The sequence below is a fragment of the Onychostoma macrolepis genome, chromosome 05 (assembly GCF_012432095.1).
Source record: "Onychostoma macrolepis isolate SWU-2019 chromosome 05, ASM1243209v1, whole genome shotgun sequence".
In the NCBI taxonomy this organism is placed as follows: domain Eukaryota; kingdom Metazoa; phylum Chordata; class Actinopteri; order Cypriniformes; family Cyprinidae; genus Onychostoma; species Onychostoma macrolepis.
Genome location: NC_081159.1, coordinates 24,102,361 through 24,119,588, shown reverse-complemented (window position 1 = coordinate 24,119,588; position 17,228 = coordinate 24,102,361). Strand labels below are relative to the sequence as shown.

At 40.6% G+C, this 17,228-nt stretch overlaps 2 protein-coding genes across 3 annotated transcripts; one reads left to right on the top strand and one right to left on the bottom strand.

Moving 5' to 3' along the window:
* The first annotated feature begins 7,125 nt into the window (after window positions 1-7,125).
* Window positions 7,126-8,318, top strand: LOC131541040 (uncharacterized). Its single transcript, XM_058776525.1, has 2 exons — window positions 7,126-7,569; window positions 7,713-8,318. The coding sequence occupies exons 1-2, from the start codon at window positions 7,402-7,404 to the stop codon at window positions 8,277-8,279; spliced, it is 735 nt and encodes a 244-aa protein (XP_058632508.1). The 5' UTR covers window positions 7,126-7,401; the 3' UTR covers window positions 8,280-8,318.
* An 882-nt stretch (window positions 8,319-9,200) lies between these two features.
* On the bottom strand, window positions 9,201-13,353 carry LOC131541039 (uncharacterized). Of its 2 annotated transcripts, none has more exons than XM_058776523.1 (4): window positions 11,913-13,353; window positions 11,428-11,622; window positions 11,117-11,196; window positions 9,201-10,808 (listed from the first exon to the last, which is right to left on the bottom strand). In XM_058776523.1, the coding sequence occupies exons 1-4, from the start codon at window positions 11,943-11,945 to the stop codon at window positions 9,839-9,841; spliced, it is 1,278 nt and encodes a 425-aa protein (XP_058632506.1). In that variant the 5' UTR covers window positions 11,946-13,353; the 3' UTR covers window positions 9,201-9,838. The 2 variants fall into 2 exon arrangements, with proteins under 2 accessions (XP_058632506.1, XP_058632507.1); XM_058776524.1 differs by having other exon boundaries at window positions 9,203-10,808; window positions 12,170-13,351.
* Between the last annotated feature and the right edge of the window lie 3,875 nt (window positions 13,354-17,228).

Here is a 17,228-nt window from a genome sequence, read left to right as displayed (position 1 = left end):
TACAGCAGTGTTTTTTTCTAGAATCATTAATGTGCCGTTGTAAGGGCCATTGAGATTGATTTCAGAGATTCGCTGAAGAGCAAATAACTGTTGTATAAGCAATGTTTGGGGGCACAGAGATGGTTCAGAGTGAATTGCATTTATTCAGAGACTGCTGAAAATTTCAGAAATAAGGCCGCGCAGAAGGATTTGGCGGATTTGAGTGTAAATGCAATGAGGACAATCAGAACGGTAGCTTAAAAAACAAACCATAAAATAAAATAATGAACATACCTGGACAACAACGACGTACGGTGAATTGTTGGGTCACTCCTCCTTTTTTAATGAGTAACGATGGTAACGACAGTCAAATGTCATTTGATGACGACACACCAGACAAACGAGACTGTCGTAATTTCTAAGGCTGCTAGAGGGCGCTTGATTTTAAAACGTAATAATAGGTCGTAATACGCTGCTTGCACAAACGACCTATGGGGTCGTTTTTCGGAGGAGAACAGTCTCTATGATTTTTTTAATTTTTTATTGCTGAAATCAAAATAGTACAAAATACCCACATAACAATTGAACAGACAATAATAAAATAAAACAGTAAAAAGACACAAAAAATAAATAAAGGAAAAATAATAAACAAACAACAAAGGAAAAAACTAAATAGACTTAAGTGAGCAAAATAGAAGTCTTATTAGAACTTTAACCAGTCAAAAATGAGCCTAAGAATGAGAACCACAACTCTGATAACAGGAAAAAGAACTGAAATGCAGTATGAAAAGCATATTGCATTCTACTTGAAACAGAATTTGATAAACTATTAAAAGTAAAATACCAGATAATTTAGGCCAACAACAAACATGTTCTACAAAACCCAAAGGGGTTTGGACAGTCTCTATGATGTTGGTTTGAATTTTATTTATTTTTTTAAATAGCTTGGATGTAGTAAACTACTTTTGCCATGTTGCTGTAGTTTAGCTTGCTACATTTCCTATGGCTGTAGCTTTAGTGTAGTGAAGCTTCATTTAATGAAGAGTAACTGTTAGCTTAGCTCACTACATTTTCCAAGTAGCTTGCCCAACACTGCCTTTAGGGTACAACATCTTGGGCAGTACCCTTTCACATAAATTATTTTTTTTCTTTAGGGCACATTATAAACAAATGGTCACATGACAAACCTGAGAAAATTTGACTAGATAACGGAGGTTGATGAAGAATCTTGTCCTTCTACGCTCTTAGAAAAATGTACTAAACTGCACCATTTCAGAACTAACATGTAGTTTTTAATATGCACCCTTATGGATAAATATGATACAAAGGTGTATGGTTGAATTGCTTTTATTGCTCGATATTAGCATTAGGAATAGTGAAACATAAGTTAATACTACAGTATATTTGCTTAAAACATACCAGGGGGCGTATTACAGAAAGATCCTAACTTTAAAATCTTATCTTATCTGTTTGGTAACCATGGTAATTTCAGTTAGGACCACATTTAGGACAGAACAGCATTTCCTAAGTGTGTTATCCCATCTTAACTACAGATAGGAAAGGGGTATTACAGAAACCTCCTAACTTGAGAAAAAAACCCTAAAAACTGTCTTAACTTTAGGACAACCCCACAGCTGTCCTAACTTCAAAATTATTTGAAAACCAACGGAAAAAACGCTTACAACTGTGCTGTCCGACAATGGTATTACATTTATTAATAGTTGAAAATGAAGAACGAAGATGTTCAATGGTAGAAAGACTCTTGGTTATACGTACTAACGGCACATCCGGGAACGTAACTGTCAATTTCGTCACCGCCCCTTTTTGGGGGAAAATAAACTAGACTTCCCATAGACTTCAATACAAAATAGCGGCAAAAAGCAACGTCCGTACACAGCCGGCAGGCGTGAATAACTTAAGAAATCACTCAGATTAAACATGTCAAGTAATTATATGTCCACCCTGCCTGCCATAGAGCGTGAAAGGTACATCCACAAACATAATTTGGTCAATTTAAAAACTCATTATCCCAGCGTCAAATTGGTGTAACAACCCCACCCAGTGGCCAGAGGTGTCTTACCGGACATTTACTCGTACCTAATCTAATCACCAGGTAAACCAGTGAATGATTTTACTTCGTATTTGAAAGTAAACATCTTCAAATGTATATATTATGTCCTTATATTTAGAGTACTGAGTGCACTTTTCTGTGCAGCCATACAACTAGCCTGGCTTCGCTTTCGATAGCATCATCCGTAATTCATGATATTTCCATAACAGCAAGATATGGATGATGATGGCAGGTAGCCTGGGCTAAATTTGGGTTTTTACAAACATTATTGGTGCACCCAACCACACAACAACTCTTTGGCATGTTGTAACGTTAGTCCACTTCCTCTATCCGATGCTGTATGGCGGTTTGTTTTCCCCCAAAAGTGGGCGTGAACCTGTTCAGAGACATTCTATGACGTTGCGCCGGTTGTGAATATATTTTGATGACAAAACACTTATAAGCAGTTACAGACTGCCGCACAACATATTACAGTTAGCACAGGAACTACAACCAGCATTATAGAGACCAACAAAAGTGTCACAGAGCATTATTTGTTGTAGTGCAAGTGACTAATGCCTTACGGTTTTTTGCAAAAGGTGATTTTCACAGTGAAGTAGCTTCTATTATTTTGTTTACCTCATCAGCAGTGTTGGTTGCTTGGTAACAGACCTAAGAGTGGATTGTCGAGCTTGATTATGCCATTTAAGATTTCCTAACTAGAGATAAGATACTATTTTGTAAGATAGGATAAGAATCCCAAATCAAGTTAAGATTTGCTTCTGTAATACGAATTTGCAAAAAAATCCTAATTTAACATATCATATCTTAAGTTAAGACCTAAGATAAGAAATGTTCTGTAATATGCCCCCAGAAGAATAAAAAAATAAATTATTTTAGGTAATAATTCAGTTAGTTGTGACTATATTTAGTGCTTTAATTTATCTGGTCTTATTTGTTCCTTCCAGTGCTTCATACTTATTCCCAGACAGGGAATATTTCCATGTCAGTGTTGTTGTGTGTTGGCTAGGGTGACCACCCGTCCCGCGTAGCGCGTGCGCGCACAGCGTTTGAAGCCTAATTCATGCGTCCCGCAAATTGAGACCGTGTCACGCATAATCAATGCTTGCTCAAAAAAAAAAAGTTGGTCACTCTATATCCTCGAGCCCCAGGCAGCCAAACGAACATTACTTGACAGTTCAGCACGCTACTGTTGCTAGGGTGACCACCCGTCCCGCATTTTGTGAAATTGGGAGCTTTGTCCCGCGTCCCGCAAGACGTAAGCTGCGTCCTGCATTTCAATTATGTATTCTGTATTTTTTTTTTCATACCAGAAATTGAAATACCAAAATAAGAAATACATTAAAAACTGTGACTGGCATTTAAAAATCCATTTGCGTAGTCATCGTGTTCTAGCTGTGAAAATAACCAACCGATGCAGTGGTCTTCTTTTCGAGTCCGTTGCAATTTCAGATGTCGTTCTGCCAGTATCTAGCGCAGGTCACAGCTGATGGGGTCGGTTCAGCCAGGTCCTGGGGGCTGCACTGGGGGGCGTTTTCACACTCCAGTAGGTGGGACATTGTCTGAACTGCTCCACAGCTACATGTGTCGTCTGTCTGGTGGTTCCATGTTTTCATAAGTGCTTTGCACCTCCCCTGTTCCACTCGTAGTCTGTTGAGGGTCTTCCAAGTTAGCCATGGGAGATCGTGCCCGCTGGCGAGACATTCAGTCGGGGTGATTCCTCTCTCCATCCAATCCTGAGCTCGTATGATTAGCTGGTTCCAATCATCTTTCCAAATGTTGGTCCTTGCTATTTCTTTGGTTGTCTGGAGAGGAGGGACTGTCAGCAGGAAACTGGCTCTCGATTTCAGACGGGTGGGGTGCTATGTGTCCGTGCAGGGGGTGCCTGGTGTCAAACTCCTGTGCTCTCCGCTCGTCTTGGGCGATGATGGATCGTCTGATGTGGGGGGGCAATGCCAGCTAGGCGTAGAGGCACGGGACTGACGTTGTCTTTATACATCCCGTGATAATGCGGCAGGTGTCGTTGAGGGCAGTGTCAATCAGTTTGGTATGGTGGGAGCGGCTCCAGCTTGAGCACGCAGCGTGTTCGGCTGTGGAGAAGCACAGGGCTAAGGCAGTTGCGCGGATGGTTGGTGGGTCGGCACCCCATTTTGAGTTGACCAGTTTCCGCAGGATGTTATTGCAGTGTTGATCTTGGCTTTGGTGTTCTGGAGGTGAGTTTTGAAAGAGAGTCCTGTCGAGTGTGACTCCCAGGTACACAGGGTGAGGGTGGTTGGAGAGTTTGTAGCCATCCCATGAGACGCTCAGTTCTTTTTCGCATCTCGATTTTTGAGGTGGAAACTGCATAGTTGGGTTTTTGATGGGTTGGGTTTCAGGTGGTTGTTTTGTAGTAGGTTGTCATCTCTTGGAGGGCACTTTCCAGGATAGGCTCAATCTTCTGGAAGTTCTCCTGTTGGGTGGTGATGCAGAGATCGTCCGCATAAATAAAACGACGGCATTGTGAGTGAAGTGGTTGGTCATTAGTATAGATGTTGAAGAGGAGGGGCCAGTACACTGCCTTGTGGTAGGCCGTTCTTTTGGGCTTTCCATTTACTCTTCTTGTCATTTAATTGGACAAAGAAGCGCCTGTTGTTGAGGAGGCTTTTGATGATTTGACACAGGTCAAGATCACCAGTCATGTCAAAAGTTTCCTAATCATGGTGCGGTGCTGGACAGTATCGTAGGCAGCAGTAAGATCTATGAAAGCTGCTCCAGTGATGAGTTTACACTCAAAACCATCCTCAATGTGTTGGGTGAGGTTCAATAGCTGCCCAGCACAGGAGCGACCGGGACGGAAACCAGCTTGATCTTTAGTGAGCTTAGAGTCTATAACTGGCATAAGGCGTTGGAGTAATAGCCTCTCATAGAGCTTGTAGGTGATGCAGAGGAGTGAGATTGGTCTGTAGCTCTTTGGGGATGATGGATCCTTTCCAGGTTTGAGAATTGCAACTATCTTGGCCTTTCTCCATGCCGGTGGGATGCAGTGGTAGAGAGCATAGATATCATATAGAGACTAGATACCCTATTGGCCGCTGGGCGCCGAGAAATACGGCCGCCATCTTGAACCGGTCGTACTCCTAGTTTCGTTGCGTAGCAGCAGTTAAGATGCCAGAGCACTGTGGAGCATTTTCTTGTTCTAATCGGCGAACCATCGCAAATAGGGTCAAGGGGATTACTTTTCACAAGTAATTTCAACATTTACCGCACTATTGGTTGTATTTTGTGAATAGAATACTACCAGATAAATGAGAAGGAGCAAGGATCTTTGACATTACTACTGGAATCGTAGTCAGCTAACGTTAGCTAGGCTATGTTTACTGCACCGGCATGGAGAGGTGGGGTAAAGTAATAATTACAAGAACGTCTCGGTTATCAGATACAAGCATTCAACGGCCATGTACGTTAGTATAAATATATATGGGTAATTTCATTTGTGTTTGTGCACGTGATTTCAGGAAGCAATGTAATACACACATGACGACGATACGCAAATCGAGTTACCCTCCCACTTCTGCTAGTTTTATTGAGATATCTTATCCCGTGTGAATTGGCCATTAATATTACAGAGGTCCTGTGGTAAAATTACATTATTACTCCATCTACCCTTGTAAAGTGTAGTGTGTGTGAGAGCGAGTGTTTGTGAGAGCGAGTGTTTGTGTGTGTGAGAGTGTGTGTGTGTGAGAGAGAGTGTGTGTGTGTGTGTGTGTGAGAGAGAGAGAGAGTGTGTGAAAGAGAGAATGTGTGAGGAGAGATAGTGTGTGTTTGTGTGTGTGAGACAAATCATAATAAATTGTTTCTTAAACTTATTAAAATACCTTACTGTAACTATCTGTTTTGCTTCTTTATCATAGTGTGTGATTTATAAAATACCTTATATCCTACATCACATATTTTGATTTTGGACGTCTGGTCACTTTATATCTCATATCAGAATGTTATATTACTGTTAAGTATATTAAATGAATATTAATTCCTGCTATGAATATTAAAATATGCCGAACCATGTGTCCTGTATCATAGCTACATATATGACCTTTGCAGAAAAAAACCCGCGTAAAAAAATCAGTTCGGTATTAAGTGAGGTATGATTAATTAAATGCGCTGACAGCTCATTGCACCAGCCAAACACATTACAGTGAATGGAGCGGGTGACTGGTTTAAGATGGCGGCCCCACCGCTCGTCAGCGCCAATAGGCAGTAGCGGTCGATAGGGCGTCTATCTAATATGATGTCTATGGTAGAGAGGGGCCGTTTCTCAATATGCGTTCTTGTCTGTACTTGTGTTCTTGTGGACTTGTGAAACGTCATCAGTCGTCGCCCAAGTACTGTCTCAATGGACTCTATGCACGGCCCACCGCCTACGTGTTTCCGCTAAAATCTCAGTTGTAGGCGAGCTTCCGGTTTAGCGTTCTCTGATAGCAAGCTGTGGTAATAGCGCGGTCTTTCTGTCAAATTTTCGATTATCTAGCAATTACAAGTAATTATTTTATATTATATATTTTATTAACTGTAGTAACAACATTTTAGTATATTATATTAAAATATAACATTTTATTAATGAGTTCAAGAAGCTTCAAGTGCCTTCGGCGTGAAGGTGCAACGTCTATGTATTGCTGTGTCCCGTTATGTGACACATCCTCAAGGTTTAATTCGGTGGTTAGTTTCCATACTTTCCCTTTGGACAAGGAAACAAGTAAAAAATGGATTCACTATATCCGACGTGAGGATTTTAATATCACTCCTAACACAAGAGTCTGCAGTCGTCACTTCAAGAGTGATGATTTGATCGAGCCATCGACTCCCACAGGACGTCGGCTACTGAAGAAAGGTGCAGTGCCCACTTTGTTTGAGTGGAACAACTACTCCACTTCTGCACCAAGGCATGGCAGAGGAGAGAAGTTTCCCCTCCACTGAACGAAGATCCTGTGCCTGTGGACCTCCAGCATGAGGAGCATGATTATTGTTCATTTCCCATTCCTGCGGCTGTCGATCTTTCTTTAGATCAGACTGAAGATCTCCGAAAGTAAGTGGAACAACTGAGGAAACAGGTGGAAGAACTGTCTGTCCGTCACAGATTTTGCTTGGGCAGATTTGCTGCATCAGACGATGACATACGGTTCTACACTAGGTAAGATTTAAAACTTATAAATAATATTATATCATTGTTAGGATGCTGTATTATAATTTTCTGGTCTTTGCATAATACAGTATGTCCATGTAGATATTTTATTTACATGTCAGTAAACCCGTATACTATACAAGTAAGCTACAATACAATCTAAAAGTAAGATAAAACTGTTGGTCATTTTGTGATGTGTATTATCTCAAACATGTCCCACATCTTATGTAGGTTTGTGACGTACAATCACTTGATGGTGTTCTGGAGACTCATTGAACCTGCATCCCACAACATGGTTCGTGTGACCAGAGCAAGGGCAGCTACAACTAGGAGTGAAGGTGGAGCATCAGGCAATGCATCTGTAATTATATATTTTTTTTCATTTATCATTCCTTTCTAATTTTGTATATTATACAGTACATTAAAACAAAATTTAAATGCTGCAAATGCTACTTTCTCCATGTATAAACACACATATAAAAAGTTTTAATTTTTTTTTAACAGGGTCAATGCCTGCAGCCCATAGATGAGTTTTTTCTCTTCATGGTTCATCTCTCAGTTGGTCTGACACAAAGGGATCTGGCTCACAGATTTGATATTCATCAGTCCACCGTGAGTCGAATTATAACAACCTGGGCAAATTTTCTTTATACCGTTCTTGGATCAGTGCGCATCTGGATGTCTGAGGAGGCGGTCAAGGCTCACATGCCAAAGGAGTTCCAGGACTATCCAGACACACAAGTGGTGATCGACTGCACAGAGCTGCGGTGCCAAACTCCATCCTCTCTCCTGCTTCAAAGTGAAGTGTTCTCCTCTTATAAATCCCACTGCACCTTCAAGGGGTTAATTGGTATGGCACCACATGGCGCAGTCACCTTTGTGTCATCCCTGTATGCAGGATCCATCAGTGACAAGGAGCTTCTCAAGCAGTCTGGGATTGTGTCTCTGCTGAAACCTGACATGGCTATTATGGTCGACAAAGGTTTTCTCGTGGATGACTGTGTGCCATGCAAAGTCTACAGACCTGCTTACCTGTCAAAAAGAGAACAGTTGATTAAATGTGTTGATTAAATGTGAACAATTTTAATAATGTGTCTGTAAATAAATAACTTTGATACAGCATTTCTGTAAACATGTAAATATAAATAACTTTGATAGTGTTTCTGAAAATATGTAAATAAATAACTTTGATACAGCATTTCTGTAAACATGTACATTAGGCTTGGGCGGTTTCCAAATTCTGATACCGTCAAACCTCCTCCCTATTTTACCTCGGTATACGGTATTACCGTGAATAATAAAAAAATTATGACATAAGGCTCAGACAGTGTCACCAAACTGTTGGCTTGTGCCTAAACCGTTCAGAAACTGAATACCAAACACTAATACTGAAACAATAACATGCACAACAATATTAACAACTTTTATTAGCAACAAATAGCAGTTTAGAAAAAAGTGCAAATACAACAGTCAAACAGAATTAAATTAACATAAACATCCATATTATAAAAAGTATTGCAAAGCGGCTGTCGGTGGACCTAGATGTTGTTGGTCCTGCATCGGGAGGCGTTGAAACTGTTGCACCAACCTGATCTCACAGAATTCCGTGTAATGTTCACGGACTTAATTAACTCCGAATCTGTGGTGGCATCACGGAATCGCCGAAAATTCCGTGCTGGGCTCACAGAAGGCATCAGCCGTGGTCCATGCACGGATTCACTGGTTCAACACCAGCGCTGCATCGGACCACGTAAAAAGAGTGACTCCGATGCAGTTATACTTTCACTGGAGTACCGGACCCCACCCCTACCCTAAACCTACCCAGTTCTGAACAATAATGATGACGATAAATTTCCCAGTATCGCGTCGGCATATTGATGCTAAGGGTTTCCGTGCGTGGACCATGGCTGATGCCTGTCAGTGACTTACATTGGTATCACTTCTGTGAGTCCATCACGGAATTTTCGGCGATTCCGTGATGCCACCACAGATTCGGAGGTTAATTATGTCCGTGAACATTACACGGAATTCTGTGAGATCATGTTGGTTGCACTGAGTGAACTCGGGTCCATCCTCGCAGCAGTGTGAGTGGATGGTGGTTTCGTATATGCGACCTTAGGTTCGAGGTATTTCCATCTCTCGCGGTCACCTTTTTGTTGCACAATTTGCAAATTGCCTCGTCCGTATTTACCGCCTCTCCCTTCTCGTTCGGTCGAAACCCGAAATACTGCCAAACTGCAGAAGTTGTGTTCTTTTTCGAGACCAGGTCACTTGGTGCGCGACTCGCCATCTTTCCCCCCCTCTCTTTCTCCTCCACGCTGTCATGTGATGACAACCAAGCATACGCATTTTTAGGCATTAAATAAATTATATTTAATATATATCCTCGTCTCCTATATAAGTGCATTGTTTTTTATGACGGTATAACGGTATTGAAACTGATACCGTTGCTATTTTTAGATCCCGCGGTATACCATATTACCGTATTACCGCCCAAGCCTAATGTACATATAAATAACTGATAGTGTTTCTGTAAACATATAAATAACTTTGATGCAGTGTTTCTGAAAATTTGTAAATAAATAACTTTTTTACAATGTAAATCAACTTGAATTTCTTTTTTTTTTCTTTTACATTTTTAAGGATCTTGGCAGGTAGAAATAAAAAAAGAAATGGTCAGCCCTCTCTCTAATAGTTTTAAACATTCTACAGTCTTTGTAGATGCGCTGGATCATCATGTCATCCTGTGCGTACACAACAAAATCACACCAGTCCAATCCCGAGATCAGCATCTGACCTTGCACTTGCCAGTAATAAGCATGCTGTTGTTTTAGCTCTGGTGTGCCATTCTGCAGCTTCAGGTAAGGGCAGTCAACATAACTCTTTAGATTTGGGCACTTTATCTCCAAAATGCCAAAAACCTGGTGCTCTGTGGGGTCGTAAACGATACCATCAGGAGAGGAGCCAAGCCAAGGTGCATCTGGGTGAATTAAGAATCCACAAGGGTAGAAGTTCACTCCACGCAAAAGACAGTATTCCTCCACCGCTGCAGATTCCAGTTCGAGGCCTCTCTTCATGTCTGCTGTCTGGCGAGTTCCCTTGTGGATTCTTTCAGCCAAGTGTTCAGCAGAGCTCTGCCCCCTTACATGGCAAACCTCTCTAAATCGGGACGATGTTACTCGTGGCTTTCTAACGGAGTGCCAATCCATTGAAGCACTCTGGTCTTTGGTGGCATCCTGAATCTTGTGTGCCGTTTCCAGAGTTACTGCCAGTGACTTCATGTGCAGTAGTTCATGTTTGCTATGTACAAATAAGCACACAGATGGGTCAAGGTTGTAACCATCTAGAGGCAGAGGTGGTCGTGGTGGGGCATCTTGATGGGGAGTAACGTTGCGTGTTGTTGCTGCTGGCTGTTGGTATGACAGAACACTCCCAGCCTGAACTTTACCGAAAGCAGAATCCACCATCCAATCATCACTGGACATCCCCATTGTGGTGACTAAAGGGGCTGTAGTGCTGGTAAAGTCCTTATACACCTCTGCCACTTGCAGGACTGAGAGGTCAGGCAAGTCGCTGGAAACACCTTTATACAAGGTACTCCTGAAATGAAAATTAGTAAAAATAATAATAATAAAAATAGTATGAAAAATAAGTTGCACATTTTATAGACTCAGTTACCATTCTTTAATTGTATGGAGAAAAAAGATGCAATGAAAGTGAATAGTGACTGAAACAGCCATGCTGCCTAATATATGTTTTTGTGTTAAAAGTAATATGGGTTTGGAATGACATGAGAGCGAGTAAATGCCATGACTTTGTGAACTCTCTCTTTGTCCATATAGTAAACAATCTTAAACAATCCCATATTATACTTCTACATTAAGTAAGTAACTGATTGCACTGTGCACCTTAAGCCATCTGCGAGTTTCCTTTCTTTAGGTCGTGCAGATATAACCACCATCCCACTGACAGGACCTGGCCGGACTCCCTAGGAATACCAATAGTCACTTTAGTATGAACCAGTGTTTGCCAGACTTGTTCCTGGAGGCCCACCAACAGTGCATGTCATCTCACTAATCTGACACACAAGTTTTAGGTCTTTTAAAGAGCAATGAGTTGAATTTAAAACAAGGTCTGTGTGCCTCCAGGAATGATGTTAGGAAAGCAATCATTTAATATAATTAATTCTAAAAAGTTTTGAAAATTCACTTAAACTTACCATTGTTCGTGGTTTGTGCCAGCTCTGCTCAGTTTCAGTACAGCTGCGAACTGGAGGAACTGCACTGATGCCAAGCTGAGAGTAATGTGCAGTCTGGTACAATAGTGCAACAATATGGTTGCACAGTGCTGTGCCAGCAACACAGGAACAGCTACACTGGGACAGTATGACAGGTTTGGAGTCCTTTAATGTAATCTGTAAAGATAATTAAACAATGACATAGTAAATGGATGGCCCCAAATGAAACAAATATCTATCTATTTATCTATATAAATAAATATATCTATATATATAACAATCTTTCAAAATCTGTATCTTTCTTTTAAAGTGCTAAATTTATTTACTGAATAGACTTATGTCTGCATTTCTAAACTTATTGTATAAATTAATAGAAATTTAATTTAAAAAAAAAGTTTAGAAAATGTAAACATTTTAAAATATGAACAATAAATCCATCCTTTATTTCTCTAGTTTTGTCTCCCTACTCTCAAACTATGTGGCTTCTCTGTCTTCCTCATAGATCTGAAACAAGTCGCCCTCACGCTGATCTCTCCTGTCACCTGATCCTTTTCAGAGACTGAAAAAAATTACATAGCTTTAAAGGGTCATACAGATCGTATTAACATAATATCATTAGCGAAATTATAAAAACAGAAGATCTTAAAAAGGTTAAGTAAACAAGAGTATGCACTGTCACAAACGAAGCTAGCTAACGTTAGCTTGTTAGCTTGAGAATACGTACCTTCAAAGTTGTCGATATAGGTCGAAATATACAGTTTGAAGCCCTTCTCCTTTTTACTTGGAGTGACCGATGCTAATCTTACAATTCGATTTACATCGTTCACTGTAATCCGTGGAAGTTCTTGCAAGCAGCGAGTGTAAAATGCCATGCTGAGAGCGCTCATTGAAACGGTAGGGAAAAACTGCTTCCGCTGCAGCACCGGAAGTTGCGGAGCAACTGACACAAAACGCGGAAGTAGTCGTGCATCGAGGGTGCGTCCGAAATCGCATACTTCCCTACTATATAGTATGCGAAAAACAGTATGCGAGGCGAGTAGTATGTCCGAATTTATAGTATTCGAAAAATAGTAGGCGAGAAGTACCCGGATGACCTACTACTTCCTTCCGAGTTCTGTAGTAGGCATACGATGGACACTTTACTATCCCATAAGGCCGCGGGAGAGGCGTTGTCATATTCGAAAAATGGCGGAATGTCTTCAAGTGTAAAGTACCTCAGGGAAAAACATTGTTAATGTTCATTGTGGTTAACTTGTACTTGTTTAACATCATCCAAGTAAACGGCTGACTTGTTGAGGGTTTAACAAACAGATGAAACGATTGTGTGAATTAGGTGTAAAAAGATATCTAATCATTACCGATCAGATGGAGTTAAGTTAACCTCAATGTAGTACATCAGCTTGTTAACGCTGCTTTCTTTAAATAGACGGTTTGTTGAGCGGTACGAATTTAAATCATTAACGATGTTTGCGCAGTGAAGTGGGCTCTTTAAATTTTCGCGCTGTTGTGAAGACGCATGACACGTGACAACATCAACATGGCGGATGTAGTACGTCCGAATTCCATTCATACTACCCTCATTCATACTATATAGAACGTACTTTTTTAACGGTCGAGTAGTACGTTCGAATTCAAATGCAGTACCTACACAAGTAGTATGCGATTTCGGACGCAGCCCATGTCTATTGACCATATGCACGGAGCGCTTTTTAGAACTTCCGGATAAAGATAAACCAGCTCGTAATCTTCCGTGAAGCTCATTTTATATGTGCTATATATAGGTAGAGACTCTCACAGAAACCTCTTGCCTCATTCTTATCAGAATCTGAGAAAAAAATAATTGCAACATAATGACGGCGGCATTAACATACAGTTTCATGTTATTAAAGAACATATAATTTTATATGCAGATTTTTGTAATCCCAGGAAAGTACCCAGATGCGTACATTTAAATGCTGACAAATAAACACTATCCTAACTGTTTAGGCAGTTAGGCTAATCTCTTCAACGACTTCTTAATGGTATTCTTGATAATCAATATCTTACCTTAAATAGCCATGAACACATTTTTAAAAACTTATGAAATTTTAAAGCCTTTATTATTTCTCAACTCTGTGTGGTAACACTTTTCATTCATGAAGCCGACATGAAGAAATGTGCCAATAACGTGTCTCGGCGAAAAATAAAGACTTTTTAAGAAGAAAATGAAATTACCGTTATAACCAGGAGATGGCAGTATAAGATCACTCATTGGTTGCAGCTGCCTGCCTAGTTTTTTTCACGTCTGATTTATTATAAAATAAATATTACAACAAATTTAGTACTTTATCGCACTGAAGTATAAAGTATAGCAAGTGCAGGAAGTCACAAAGTCACTTGTCATTTAAATAAATAAATAAATAAGGCCAGAGGGCAGCCTATAATGTCGAATTATTTAAATACCTAAATACAAAATAAATAAATTGGTATAATGTTCAATAATGCATTCAATATTTTGAAATGATTAGATTTAATTTAATAACTATTTTTAAAGTTTTATCCAACACAGACTTGCTGCTGTAGTTTTGTTAGTCTGAATCAGTTAATGCACAGCTCTATTTTGACATCGGCTCGTCAGATGATTCATTCCGTTGCTGCTGTCAATCATAGCAATGATTCGCCGCATGATTTAACCGATTCACTCGCGTAAATTTAACATTCGCTTTTGTCATTCCTGAAACAGTATACGTGGATATTTGGTCCTCTTAGACAGATAAAAATTTTCTCCAAATTGTTAATGGATTATGTAGAGAAACCGAGCAAAGGACGTTCCCCTTTCGGCACAGTACAGTTGACCGGAAATGACTGAGCTGGCTTATCTAAAACCAGGAAGTAATGGTGCATATGGTCAATTCAAAGTTCACATCGAGCCAAGTACAGTTCAAATCCCCGGATGTGTTCTTGCATCCAGAGGTGACTTGTGCGAACTTGAGGCAGCCAGGTATCCCAGAATGCATTTCGCACCAATCAGCGAGCTTTAATGGCAGAGGGGAAAACTGCAAAATTTAAAAATATTACTGTTATTGTGTCATGAAATGCCAGGCGAGTATTTCAGGCGAGAATGTAGTTGTTTAAAACTCAAATCTGCGGTTTATTTATAAAGATAGCGCCTATTAGAAAATTTGTTTCGCCGATTTCGGAGACGTGAGCTCCACGCGATCACCGGGCGCTCACTGCTCATGTATCCCGCCGAGAGCAGCCTCACAGCGGCTAGTCCTTCTGACATTTGCCGCTGGCTCTGATGTCTCTGTAGTGGTTAAACATGAGGTAAAACTCGTTTTGGGTAAATCTAACAGACAATCTTTGGTCTCACGAATCTATTATTTCTACCAGGTCATATCGTTTTGGCTGAGCACAAAGTTATGTTTCATAAATTATTTATTTATTAATCGTAATACAGCGCTTACTTTGTTAAGGTGACTGAATTGTTTGCTTTTGTCTTTATTTCCTATTACATAAGTCTCTTATACTTTATACTTTTATGATGGCTATATTGTTCATTAAAACTGACATTTAACAAAAAATGCAAAGTTGTGCTTGTCATATTTCATTTTATTATACATAGTGAGAGTATATGTGCACAACCACGTATTAATGTTTTATATTTTTAAAATGAAAACGAAAAGAGGATTGTATTTTATATTTTGAAGAAAACGAAAAGGCAGTATTTGATATAATTTCGTTTTATTGTAATGTGTGTATGCGTTTACATTTTTGTGGCTATTAATATTTTAAATGAAGCAGAAAAGATGCAACGCTGTTTGATATAATATTTCGTTTCACTGTAATATGTGCGTTCCCTGAACTACATTTTTTTGGCTATTAATATGATTACATGAAAACAAAAAGAGGCAGTGGTGTTTAATATCGTATTTCGTTGTATTGTAATACAGTGTATATAACTTAGGCGAGCTGACTGGTGTTATCAAGTACGCTGCTGTTCCATTTGCAGAATTACCGGACTCGAGTCCTCCCCTTCTCGAGAGTACGAACTCCCGAGTCGAACTTGCGAAGTCCGAACTACCGAGGACGCAAGTCCGAACTTTGCGTACTTGGTATTGAGAAACGGCCAGGGTTTTTTCCGCTGATGACGACTGGGTGGACGGCGCAAAGGATGTGCGGACCTCATCAAGCGCTCGAGCACCACCAACGGAAATGGTCGAGCGCACATGGAAAAACACGATATTCTCCTTTAATTAAAAACAACAACAAAACAAAACAAAACAAAACAAAACAAAAAAACACAATTGCAGCTTTCAGACACGACTTTCTTCTCATTTTAATAGTTCTTTTTGAGGTGGTTTCTATGGCGTTATTTTAATGACAAGTGTCCAGAATGCATTATGTAATGCGAGAGTGCAACAAATGTCTCCGCTGCAGAATTTGTTGTGTTCATGAGTAACATTGCATTGTGACTACTATTTTGAAATAGTAAGTTCTGAACTGTTGTATCTTTACGTATGTGATGTAATGATGTGAGCGTGAGTTGGAAGTGGAGTAAACATGCTGAGTGTTCGCTACTCCTGTCTCGTCTGCTTTACTTTTCAATCATCCTGCAAGATACCACAAATTGGCGACGAGGATTAAGATTTTTTTTCTTTCCGCTATTTTTGGTCGCAAAGATGGCTGTTGCCAACGTGCCTTTTCCGAGTTTTTTCCTGCCTTGCCCCGGCGAGCCTGCTATGCCGTTCTGCACATGGTTGCGGATCTTCGAAAACTACCTACGAGTGATTGACGCAACGGGGGACTCCTGGCCGGACGAAAGACAGAGAGCTGTACTGCTTCACTGCCTCGGCACAGAGGGACAGCGAATTTTCTACTCATTGCCTAACATAGGTACGACGTACAAGGATGCAGAAGCTGCACTAAAAGCCTACTTTGTGCCAAAAGCTAACATAGTGGCTGAACGTCACGCTTTCCGTAAACGCTGCCAGGCTCCTCACGAGACAGTTATACAATACGTTGCTGCTTTGCCTGAACTTGTTGTTACATGTGAATTCGGTGCCTGTGCTGATGAGATGATTCGCGATCAGTTAGTGGAAAATGTGCTTAGCCCACGAATACGTGAGAGACTTTTACTTGAGACTGATCTCACACTGGACAGAGCTGTCACAATAGCGAGTCAGATTGAATCAGCTTCTGATCAGGCTAAATCCATTTCAAATTCCCGCCAAGTTACCGCCTCCGTACAAGTAGTGCCTCCTAATCCTGTTCACGTGGGGAAAAGGAAGTCCTGCTTTCGCTGTGGCTCAGAGACACACTTAGCTGACGCTGCAAACTGCCCTGCTGCAACTGCAACATGCAGAAAGTGTAAAAAGACAGGACATTATGCTAAAGTGTGCCGATCCGCACAATCAAATTCGCGCGAGGTTCATGAAATTGAGTTACCAGAAGTTACTGTTCTGTACACAGAAGATCCAGCCCGCCCGCCCAGCATCACAAGTACAGTAACCATATCTACCTCTGCCGATCGAGCCTTTATGGTGAATTTGGTGGTTGACACCGGGTCTTCTGTATCTATCTTGCCTTATAGTACTTATGCATGCCATTTCAGTAATGTTGCACTGTCACAACCAACAGCCAGGCTTGTGATTTACGCAAAAGCTCAAATTCCGGTAGTTGGGTGTTTGTCAGCGAATGTCTCGTTACATGACCACACAGTACCTGCTACGTTCTTCATTGTGGAAAAAGGCACACCACTAATGGGGAGGGACCTCATGTCTGCACTGCATGTGAGGATCGAG